Genomic DNA, 12,584 nt, shown 5'->3' on the forward strand with positions numbered 1-12,584 from the left:
TATTTTCCTAAATAGATGAGTACATGATTTGTCAGCATGCCAGTTTTGAAAGTGCTGCTATGCTCAGTAAAGGCATATCACATCCATATCTTTACACGTGGACTGAGCTCAGATAAAAACTTCTTTTCTAAAAGGAAATGACTGTGGATGCTGGAATCTGAAACTAAAAGAGAAAATGCTGGAAAATCTAGAAAAGCTTTGACAATGGGTCATCCAGACTCAAAACGTCAGCTCTTTTCTCTCCTTACTGATGCTGCCAGACCTGCTGAGATTTTCCAGCATTTTCCCTCTAAAAACTTATTTTATTTGTTTAAAGCGGAAACTCTCGATCTGTTAATGTAACTGCCAAGCAGTTCGGTGATCTTTACTTGTCCAGCATAGTCTATCAAGTCCCCTGAAAGTTCTGAGTTGAATAGGACATATCAAGACAACAGTTACCTGTGGAATTCACACCTGTCATTTTTTGAAGCTTATTCAATATGCAGTCAGTGGACTCCTGGACTATGTTTCCAGGTTTGCAGTTCAACAAAGGAAAGTTAATAAGTTATCCAACAGTTAAGCCAGAAAGGCCACCACCTACCTCCTATTTTCTGTTAATGGCCTTTTGGTTTTAGACCATTGTGGGTGGCAAATGGCTGTTGACCATGTGCCTGAAATTGGCTTCTGAGACTGAGATCCTTTAGAACATAGAATATTACAGCAAAGTACAAACTCTTCGGCCCTCGATGTTGCGCAGACCTGTAAAACCAATCTAAAGCTCATCTAACCCACACTATTCCAATATCATCCATATGTTTATCCAATGACCATTTAAATGCCCTTAATGTTGGCGAGTCCACTACTGTTGCAGGCAGGGCATTCCAAGCTCTTACTATTCTCTGAGTAAAGAACCTACCTCTGACATCTGTCCTATATCTATCACCCCTCAATTTAAAGCTATGTCCCCTCGTGCTAGCCATCTCCAGGCTCTCACTACCCATCCTATCTAATCCTCTAATCATCTTATATGCCTCTATTAAGTCATCTCTTAACCTTCTTCTATCTAATGAAAACAGCCTCAAGTCCCTCAGCCTTTCCTCATAAGACCTTCCCACCATGCCAGGCAACATCCTGATAAATCTTCTCTGCACCCTTTCCAATGCTTCTACATCCTTCCTATAACGTGACAACCAGAACTGTACGCAGTACTCCAAGTGCGGCCGCACCAGAGTTTTGTACAGCTGCAATATGATCTCATGGCTCCGAAACGCAATCCCTCTACCAATAAAAGCTAACACACCATACGCCTTCTTAACAACCTTATCAACCTGGGTGCCAACTTTCAGGGAGCTATGCACATGGATCCAAGATCCAGAAAAGACCTGAGAAGACTGCAGAAGAGCAACGAGACAACAGCTTTTTCCAGCATTGGGCACTAGTCCTCAATGTCAGGCTGCGGACACTGAGTTGTGCCCTTCACATCCCAGGCTGCATTGGAGTCCTGCTCCTGGGTCATTTGCCCTCTTGGGGTTTCAAGATGACCACCTCTCCTCCCTGGTGCCCAACAGCTGTCTTAGCTCTCCCTTGGTGAAGTGTGGAGCTGGTCTAAGTGCTGCCATCCTCCTGTAAGTGCAGCTGGAGCATTTCATTGCAGCTCCCACTGGGTAATAGCGCACAGCTGTGGCCACTTTGGGCAAGTCACATGCCTGGAGACTCCATAACAGCTTTCTGTGCACTAAGTATGAGGGGATCACGGTGCAGTACATGCCAAAAAGACTGGCACAAATTGCTGGTTTCCTTGCTGTTATGACACTCAGGCTGGGATGTTATGATCATTCACACTGATCGGATTTTCCCATGCCGTTCCAGTGAACAAGATTTGGTTGGGTGTCAAATCCTCCAACATCGTTGCAGTGGGAGCAGGACATTGCCAGCCAGTAAGACTGTGTCCTTAGAAATTTTTTGGGAAAATTCCACCCAGTGACTTGGAACATGCTTATTTCTGTGGGAGCTTTGAGCTCAACAATAAGAACCCCAGGAATTTCCAGTAGGAGGCAGCACACTATGTGTAATTCCTCAAGGTATCATGGAACATTGTTTTTGACTTGTAATTACCCATGATATCAAAATAAAAAGCATTTGCCCTAGGAGCTCCCACAAGCAATTACTGATAGCATTAGATTCAGACCGTACACATGCAAGAAATATCTTCTAATCTTTCTTCGTTCTTTCTTAGTGACAGTTTGAATTGAGGGTTCTTCTTTAATGACTCTTCACCAATAATACATTTTCTTTATTCATCCTGTCAATACCCACCATAATTAAAAATTAATTTTAATTAATATAGAAGGTATTAATTTTCCTCTTAAACTTCTCTACTCCAGTGTCGAATCTCAGTGTATCAGTCATCTCCTTAAAACTATAATTTCCTATTTGTGGCATCATGCTGGTGAACCTAGTTTGTATACTCTATGATGGGAAAACCCAAGCTACGTATACTGCGCCCTAATGTGTGTTTTTAACAAATTTATTGTAAAAACGTTATTCTGAAGTTAATGGTTGTTGCAGCGGTGATCCCAACCACTAACTGGGGGGGGTGGAGAGAACTCCGCTAGCTATTTCTGTGCACCCCCGATACATTAACTTCCAATCAGGCAATTAACTTTATGCTGCCGAGGTTTCTATGGCCTTCCAAATGAAGATTTTACCTCCCAAGAGTTGCCAACCAATCACAATACTTTGTTTGGGGAGCTGGGGTGGGAGGGAGCGGTCTTCCTGTGGGGGCAACTTTTGCAACTGGTGGTGCCCTCCATTGGACAAAGTGTTCGACTGGGAGAGTCCACCCCCTCAGCCTGTGGGCAGCGGTAGCAGAATAAGATCGTAAATCAGCATTAACGGGGCTGTCTAGCCTGTGCTTTCCCATGCAATTACACAGTAAACCCCCCTCCCACTGGAAGGATGGGTATTAAATTCTACTTAAAAAAACAGCAGCATAGGCCATTCAGCTCATCAGATCTCTACTCTTCATAAAAGAGTTATCCATACAAATCTCACTTTCCAGCTCATTGGTCAGAGCCTTGACGGTTACAGCACTTCAAGTGATTATCAAAATATTTTTAAAATGTGATCTGGGTTCTGTCTCTGGCAGTGAGTCCCAATACCCAACCTACTACTGGAAGGAAACAATTTTGCTCAACTCTTCCCTATTTTATCTGCCAGTTCCTTTAAGGTGAATCCAAGATGATGCCGGAGCAAGGCAACTTCTTGCAAGCTGTGTCCAGCATACCTTCTAATTCTACCACTCTCTCGTTTACCTCTCAATGAACTGTATGCTTTGTATAGCACGCAAGAAACAATATTTTACTGTGTACGCTAATACATGTGACAATGATAAATCAAATTAAAATTAAGCCTATGCCCCTTGGTTATTGATCACTACAAAAAATAGTTGCTACCTATCCATGCTATCTAAGCCCTCGTAGTTTTGTACATCTCTTGTTAAATTTTCTCTTAAGGTTATCTGTTCCTAAGGGAGGAAAGTACCTTTTTCTACCTGTAGTCTAAGCTTTGATTTATAAAATCTAAATTATGCATTTGAATCCCCTGACCTCGCTATTTATCCACACTTAGCAGTCAGCTATGATCTTCCCAATCCTTTTGTTGATGTGTCATCTCATCAATACAGCAGTTCTAAACTGATTTAACAGCTGAGAAGTCACTTGTGAAGGTTTACTGGAATACATTCTTACCTTTGGTCACTGTTTTGCCTCAACTTCTCTTGCTTGAAATCACTACCACCAATTCCAACTCTCTACTATTTGTGTTGCTGAAAAGGAGAAGCTTTTTGTCTTTGTCTTTGCACTCATCAGGACAGCTAGCAAAATAAACCAGCAGTAAAAGAAACAATGAGTCCTATACATAGGAAGGGAGTGCTGATTGGTTGGCAAGTAGATTCTGATCTTTTTGTTTTCACCTTTTCCAGCTTGGGAGACAGTCATTTCCCAGTTCATTCCCATGGCAATGCCTTAATCAACAGAGTCAACCAACCTGGCTTAAATTTGAAGTTAACTGTTAACTGTTTCCTGCTGCATTCTCCCTGGCAATGCCTTTATCAATTTGCAGCTGCTAGCCAGCATCCCTTCGGCTTTTCAATCTGGTGTCAACAACGGGAAATTATATTGGCGTTAAACCTGATTGCTAATGATTGACATGCATAAGGTGGTCCTCAGTTTCCCAGAGACTTCGACTTGAGTGCAACAACTTTCTACTCTGCTGCTGCGCTGATCCTGATATGCTTTTCACTATTCTCTCAGGGCAGACTAGCTTTTGCCTCCGTCTCCCTGCCGAGCTGGTCTTCATAGACAGCGCCATGCTGCTGAACCCACAATCCTCCCGTCTCACCGCTTCAGATCATATGGGGTTGTGAAAATGGGGGTCTCCTTGCCCCTGGCATCACACAACAGTGTTTCTGTGCTGTGAGACTCTAACAAAGGTTTGGGGATGGAGTGCAAGATGAATGGGTAGGGTGAGGGTTGAGGGCTATGTGGCCGACTGAAGACAAGGGGGACAATGGAAGGAAGACTGTGCAAGGGGAGGGGAAGGGCGAGGGCTCATGGTGGCTTGCACAGAGGCAAAAGGGCAAATGAAGAAGATGAACAATGGAAGGCTGAGAAAAGACTGAGGAGGGAAGTTGGATCCTGAAAAGTTGATAATCAAGGGGGTCAAACAGATAGCACATCTTTTACTGGAAGGAGGTGGATAGAGATGGATAGAGTTCCAAGTGGGACATGGGCACTTGCAGCTGATCGGCTTGACAGGATGGTGGTTGCATCAAGAGACAGGCTTCCTCTTGAGGCCGCTAATGTTTTTCCTCAGACTTGCTGACATTGTGCACAGTCTGGCGAAGACAGTGGGCTGGAGAGATTGATAGAAGTGTGCTGGACTGGCACTTAAATATGGTTCTCTGACCTTTGAAACTGTCAACTGAGTGTGGGTGGATGAATCAGCTGTCAGCCCCACTAGGAGAGTTACAAGGACAGATGCTGCGAGAACTGCCTGTCATGTTACCACACTTAGGCCAGAAGTTTACCTACACGTCTGCCCCAGTTCCAGTTCTCCATTGTCCTCTGATGGGATCATCCGAACCTTAGGCAGATGTGCCAGTAAAATTCTGCCCTTAGTCTCAAAATGTGAGCATTCTGCCAAGGTGCCTGCAAGGCTTTGATACAAGCTTTGGCTTCTCTGTATCAAATGAGAGTGAGAGAAAATCCTCTTTGTCTTACCCTATAGTAACAGTGGATTTGTGGTAATATTACTGGAATTTTTATGGATTAAAATCTGTGTGGACTGTTTGCACAAAAGGGATATTTATCCCTGAGTTAATTGAGCATAAATCTTTAGGGAAATGTTTGTACTGTTAATAGTACAACTGTAACTTTGTGTCTTTAGGTTTTACTTGTTTTCCTTTTTTTTGAAAATAAATGGCAATGGAGTGGTGGTGATCTCACCGGGCTAGTAATCTGGGGCCCCGGTATGATAAGTGTTCACATTCCACCATGATGGCTGGTGGAATTTATATCCGATTAATAAATTTTTAAGTGCAGATTGGAAGCAAAGTGGTTAACACTGAACTTCACAGCACCACAAACTTGGTTAAGATGCTCTTACTGAGAGTCAGTGCAGACTTAATGGGCTGAGTGGCCTCTTTCTGTACTGTAGAGAATCTTTGGTGCACAAGTGGTTTGAAATTTTTTCTCCTGATTTCACATACCGTTTGAAAAAAATACAAATCATGATAGTTCATTTACCCTTTTGGGATTTGGGCAATCTGGTACTTATCACCTTTCATATTATAACAGAGTGTATAACTTAAATGAAAATTACAACATGAGACTAGGCTGATTGACTGAACTAATTTGTTCCTTCAATCACCTAACTTCATTGGAATTGGAATGGAAACCGTGTGTGTGGTCAGTTCTGGAGAGATTCTGGCTACAGATACAGCTTCAATTAACTCTGCTGGTAAACTGCATAGCCTCACTATTTTAATGGGTCAAAGATGAAATATATTTCATTCATATAGGGGATAGACAGCACAAGGTATGATTGAATGGATACATTTTATTGGGACTTCCTGTATGAGAGGGAAAGTGATGGCCTAGTGGTGTTATCACTAAGACTATTAATCCAGAAACTCAGCTAATGTTTCGGGGAGCCGGGTTCGAATCCCTCCACGGCAGATAGTGGAATTTGAATTTAATAAAACAGAACCAGGAATTAAGAATCTACTGCTGACTGTGAAACCATTGCTGATTGTTGGAAAAACCCATCTGGTTCACTAATGTCCTTCCAGGGAAGGAAATCTGTCATCCTTACCTGGTCTGGCCTACATGTGACTCCAGAGCCACAGTAACGTGGTTGATTCTTAACTGCCCTCCAAGGTCAACTAGAGATGGGCAATAAATGCTGGCCAGCCAGCGACGCCCATGTCTTACAAATGAATAAAAAAAACTCAGCATTCTCATCGCTCATTTGGCCAGTGATTGAAATCCATTATTACTTGTTCTTCCTTCCAGGGTGGCATCAAAGCTGTCATTTGGACAGATGTATTCCAACTCTGTCTAATGCTGATTAGCCTTTTAACTGTGCTGATTCAGGGATCAACTTATGTTGGAGGCTTTGGCAAGATTTGGAACATTGCTGAGAATGGTGGCCGGATTAATTTTTTAGAGTGAGTATTTTGACTGTTGGGTTATTGGATGAAAGGAATGGATGCAATGGAGTGTTAATGCACACAATTCTCCTGATTCAGGACTAAGTGCCAGGATGTTGCCCGCTGGCACTGGCAGTGGGATTCACCCACCTGAAAGATTGAAATAAGCTCATCCTGAGAAACCCATCAGCTGGCCCAGATTTTCAGCAATCAGTGCACCTTTTCTAAAGGGGTAATAGTTTGGCGTAAATATATAAAACATGTACCTGCTTTATCAGGAGCTTCATATTTCTAGAACCCCATTGGTAAAATCAAAATGATTGGAATCTGAGAAAGTAAACTCCTTGGATGTGATTTTCAGGCCCCACCATTTGACCAGTGAGATGGAGCAGGAAATATAAGCGGGAATTAAAAATTGCATTCCCGCTTGGCAGTTGGCAGGTCATGAATCTCCCGGGCCATTTTTTTTTGCACAATCAGCCCCCTGCCAGGGAATGAATGAATGAATATTTAAATGTTCCATTTCCTAATTAAACTCCTTTTAACAAGCTCTGGATGCTATTGTCTGGGTTCACCTGGATTTCTGACCTCGCCGATGGAGGTCCACACCAGTGGGGACCACAGCTGATCCCCAGCAATGAACCAGACGTGATGGCCCCATTGGTGGAACAGGAGGCCACTGAGGGTTGGAAGGTTGGGGGCAGGGTGAGGCAGTGTCCCTTGGGCAATCCAGTCTGGCACACTGGCAGTGGGAAGTGCCAAGGGGGCGGTAGGAGGAAAAAGGCAGACCTTTGATAGTGGGCTAGTGAAGGGAATGGCGATCGGAGATTGTGGCTGGCAATGTCAGATGTGGGGGGGTGATGGGGCGATCGGGAGGCTGCTGATGGTGGGGAGAGGAGAATGTCAAATGATCTATTATACTGGGCGATCAGTGCATTCCCAATGGTCCCCTGCTGCCAGCCTCTCCAGTCTCCCCGCCCCTCCACTGCCGTGAATTGCCTGACAACCTCGGTATTGCAAGAGTGCCCTCACTTTGTGAAGCTCACCTTGCTCAAAAACAGGCAGCAAAACCTCCTGTTTTCCCATCTGTTGGGTATTTTGATTTTTTTGGGGGGGTAAATCACCCTCCCTCCCCATCTTTAACTGTGTACCAATTGCTGCCTAGGCTGCTAGAAGGTGGAATAGGGTAAGGAGAAAATCAACACCATAAAAATGAGTTGTAATTAGTTAAGTAATTGGAGAATATTTTTATTCCAGTTTTGATCCGGATCCAAGGCGAAGACACACATTTTGGACTATATTGGTAGGAGGCACATTTGGATGGACAGCAACATATAGTTGTAATCAAGCACAGGTACAAAGATACCTGGCGTGTAAGAGTGAAAATGAAGCAAAAAAGTAAGTCATCACGAAATTAAAATTCAGATGTGTGCATCAACATTTCTACATTATTTATTGCAGATTTTTTTTATTGGACTTACTCTTAATTTTGTGTCAATTTTATTGTGAGGCTGTAGGTTGACCAGAACCGTGACCATAGCTGGAACTTGATTTCTAAAAAATGTTTCAACCACTTAGCTTTGGATTATTATATCTGTGCAATTTGTGGAATATGAATTTTTGTTCTGTTAGGTCTATGTTAACCAAATCACAGTAAGCTAGCCTGCACTACAGGAAAACAGATGGTGTGTTAGCTTTTGTAACAAAAGGTATTGGGTGGCATGGTGGCACAGTGATTAGTACTGCTGCCTCATAGTCCTAGGGACCCGGGTTCAATCCCGGCCTCAGGTCAATGTCTGCGTGGAGTTTGCATGTGCTCCCCGTGTCTGTCTGGATGCTCCAGTTTCCTCCCACAATCCAAAGATGCGTGGGTTAAGTTGATTGGCCATGATAAATTGATCCAAGTGCCAGGGAGATTGGTAGGGTAAATATGTGGAATAGGGCCTGGATGGGATTGTGGTTGCAGTAGACTTGATGGGCTGAATAGCCTCCTTCTGCACTGTAGGTATTCTATGAGTATGAGAGTAGAGAAGTTTTACTATAATTGCATATAAATCACACCTAGTGTATGCTGTGCAGTTCTGGTTTCCCTTTGTTCAGGTGAATATACCAGCCTTTGAGTGGTTTGCTAGACTGCTTCCTGGGATTCTCCTCTGAGGAGAGATTGAATAATCTAAACTCTGGAATTTAGAAGAAAGAGAGGAGATCTAATTGAAACATTTTAGGATGGGATTCTCCCAAAAAAATTCTAACTGTTGAATTCACATAAAAACTGAAGTAAATCCTGCTGTTTCCTTCCATGAAAAGTCAGTGGGTGGGGCCTATTCCCGCTGGAGAGGCCGGCAGCATAGCGTGGAGCCGGATACTGCGCATGTGCCGATCTGTCAACGCCAAAATCAGCACATGCGCAGTGGCCCCCGTCTGCCGGCCTTGGGGTGAGCACAATCAGAAAATCCCGCCCATTGTCTCTGTCTTCTCCAAAGGCTGTCCGTTTGGGGAAGCGAAGCTCACCCACTGGCAAAACAGGGCAGATGTTAATGGCAGAATAAAGGTTAATGCTGCCTGAAAGCAAAAATATGGGAACAAGATCAAGACTCAGAATCTGTACTGTGCAGAAGGAGGCCATTCGGTCCATCGAATCTGCACCGACTCTCTGACAGTGCCTTACCCAGGCCTTCTCTCCCACCCTATCACCATAAATCTGCACATTTACCATAGCTAATCTGCCTAACCTACACATCCTTGAACACTAAGAGGCAATTTAGCATGGCCAATTCACTTACCCCTCATTTTTGGACTGTGGGAGGAAACCAGAGCACCCAAATGAAACCCACACAGACATGGGGAGAATGTGTAAACTCAACACAGACAGTCACCCAAGGACAGTTACTGTGAAGTAGCTGTGCTAACCATTGTGTCACTGAAGACTTTCAGTACTTCTCTGGACTGGAGAACTACAACATCTTCTCCAGAGCCTTCAACATATCAAAGAAGGTAAACATCTCGCCAAGGCCATCCCCACATCCCCATTACTTGCCTTCAAACAACCGTGCAACCTCAAACAGACCATTGTCCGTAGCAAACTACGCAGCTTTCAGGAGAACAGTGACAACATCACACAACCCTGCCACAGCAGCCTCTGCAAGACGTGCCGGATTATCGACACAGATACCATAATCTTGTGTGAGAACACCATCCACCAGGTACATACTCTTGTGACTCGGCCAATATTGTCTACCTGATACGCTTCAGGAAAGGATGTCCCGAGGCATGGTACATTGGCGTGACCATGCAGATTCTATGACAACAGATGAATGGACATTGCTCGACAGTCACCAGACAGGAGTGTTCTCTTCCTGACTTCAGCAGTTAGGGGCATTCAGCCTCTGATCTTCGGGTAAGCATTTTCCAATGCAGCCTTCATGACATATGATAGTGCAGAATCGCTGAGCAGAAACTGACAGCCAGGTTCCGCACACATGAGGACGGCCTCAACCGGGATCTTGGGTTCATGTCACACTATCTGTAACCCTCACAACTTGCCTGGGCTTGCAAAATCTCACTAACTATCCTGACTGGAAACAATCCACATCTCTTTAACCTGTGCTTAACCCTCTCTCCACTCACAATGTCTGTACCTGTAAAGATTTGATTACCCAGTAAGACTTCGCATTCCAACCATTACCTTTTAATTGAGTTTTTGTCAATATATGCCCTGTTTGTGAAACAAATCCTGCACTCACCTGATGAAGGGGTAGTGTTCAGAAAGCTCGTGCTACCAAATAAATCTGTTGGACTTTAACCTGGTGTTGTGAGATTACTTACTCACCCAAAACTGGCACGGGAGAAAAAAAATTCAAAACAAGAGGTCAGCATTTATGATCTGAAGTTCCTGAATGAGTTTGAAGTCCAGAGAGCTGTAAAGTGTCTAATTGGAAGATAAGGTGCCATTCCTCCAGCATGCATTGGGTTTTACTGGAATATTGCAGCAAACCGGAAAAAGAAATGTGAGCATGAGAGCAGGGTGGTGAATTGAAACGGAAGCAAATGGAAGATCAGGGTCATGGTTGGGAACTGAGGAAAGATATTCCATAAAGCAGCTACCTATCCTGTGTTTGGTCATCCAAGTGTAGGGGAGACTACATTATCAACAGATAATACAGCAGACTAAATTAAAATGATTCCTCAAACATGTCAAAGTTTAATTTGATTATGTAAAACATTTACTTACTTGTTCCCTTAGAGGCACAACCACCATCTTGTTCCTGATAGACACATCTGTGATTAGTTTAAAAAATACAGTAAAAGATCCAAAAATTGAAAACAATCCATTACCAGTACTCAATACAAAATCACTATGACTCGGTTTAAACTTAATAATGCAAACAGAACACCTGATTTTGTCCCGAAAACTTAAGGGAAATCCAACAGACCAACATAATTATCATAGTCTGCAACAAATTTCAAGTTACCGACAAAAAAACACAAATTTTTCACTCCAAATCCTTGCAAAACATTCAGACCATTCTGACCAATAGCACCATGATATGGTTAAAAACACTTACAATCCCCAACATGGCTGACCAGTCACGTTATAATATGTCCAGGAGTCAGCTGTAAAGGAATAGCCCAAGCTCAATGGACCCTTAAATGGTCTGTCAAATTTTCTGTCTCAACCACTACGATTCCAGCAAAATGGGAGCTATTTGGCCAGTGACTCATCAAAAGGGTTTAGATAATGGCTGATTGCTATCAGAGTACAGTGGTACCAGAGAATTGCCATTACCTACCATTGAATATGCAACCAAGACTTTACCCAATGCCACAAAGGACATACCAACAATACACTCGAGGAATTATGCCAGAAGATTTGTCAGACCATTTAAAGGTCCATTGAGCTTGGGCAGGCATTTCGTAAGAACATAAGAATCAGGAGCAGAAGTCGGCCATCTGGCCCCTCGAGCCTGCTCTGCCATTCAATAAGATCATAGCTGATCTTTTTGTGGACTCAGCTCCACTTACCAGCCTGCTCACCATAACCCTTAATTCCTTTACTGTTCAAAAATTTATCTATCCATGCCATTAAACAATGAGGTAGCCTCGACGGTTTCACTGGGCAGGGAATTCCACAGATTCACAACCCTTTGCATGAAGAAGTTTGTCCTCAAATCAGTCCTAAATCTGCTTCCCCTTATTTTGAGGCCGTGTCCCCAAGTTCTGGTTTCACCTGCCGGTGGAAACAACCTCCCTGCTTCTATCTCATCTATTCCCTTCATAATCTTATTTGTTTCTATAAGATCTCCTTTCATTTTTCTGAATTCCAATAAGTATCGCCTCAGTCTACTTGTCTCTCCTCATATGTCAACCCTCTCAGCTCCAGAATCAACCTAGTGAATCTCCTCTGCATCTCCTCCAGTGCCAGTATATCCTTTCTCAAGTAAGGAGACAAAACTATTCACAGTACTCCAAGTGTGGCCTCATCAGCACAGCTGCAACATAACCTCACTGCTTTTTAAACTCCATTCTTCTAGTAATAAAGGACAGAATTCCGTTCGCCTTTTTAATTACTTGTTGCACCTTCATACAAACTTCTTGTAATTCATGCACAAGGGCACCCAGGCCCCATTGCATAGCAGCACGCTGCAATTTTTTTTCCTATTTAAATAATAGTCCTTTTTGCTGTTATTCCTATCAAAATGGATGACCTCACGTTTACCAACATTGTACTCCATCTGCCAAACCCTTATCCATTTCAGTCTTGGGGCGCGTGCAGCTGGAGAATACCACCCACTGTTTTTGCAAGCTTTCCCAATTACCCCTTGATGCCCAGTGCTGTGCTGTTGCTTATGTAATTTTATAGTTTGGATTTTGAGGTCATAACATGTCTGTTGCT

The 12,584-nt window shown here is 43.4% G+C and overlaps 1 protein-coding gene across 1 annotated transcript in view; it reads left to right on the top strand.

Annotated features, from left to right (window-relative positions):
* The window catches only part of LOC145356575 (sodium-coupled monocarboxylate transporter 1-like), an 81,259-nt gene that overhangs the window by 28,270 nt on the left and 40,405 nt on the right, over window positions 1-12,584 (top strand). Inside the window, exons 7-8 of the mRNA XM_080209350.1 lie at window positions 6,555-6,709; window positions 7,949-8,089. Coding sequence (XP_080065476.1) covers window positions 6,555-6,709; window positions 7,949-8,089 — 296 coding nt within the window. The remainder of the gene's footprint in view (window positions 1-6,554; window positions 6,710-7,948; window positions 8,090-12,584) is intronic.

The sequence above is a fragment of the Carcharhinus amblyrhynchos genome, chromosome 21 (genome assembly GCF_965287045.1).
Source record: "Carcharhinus amblyrhynchos chromosome 21, sCarAmb.v2.hapA, whole genome shotgun sequence".
Classification (NCBI taxonomy): Eukaryota; Metazoa; Chordata; class Chondrichthyes; order Carcharhiniformes; family Carcharhinidae; genus Carcharhinus; species Carcharhinus amblyrhynchos.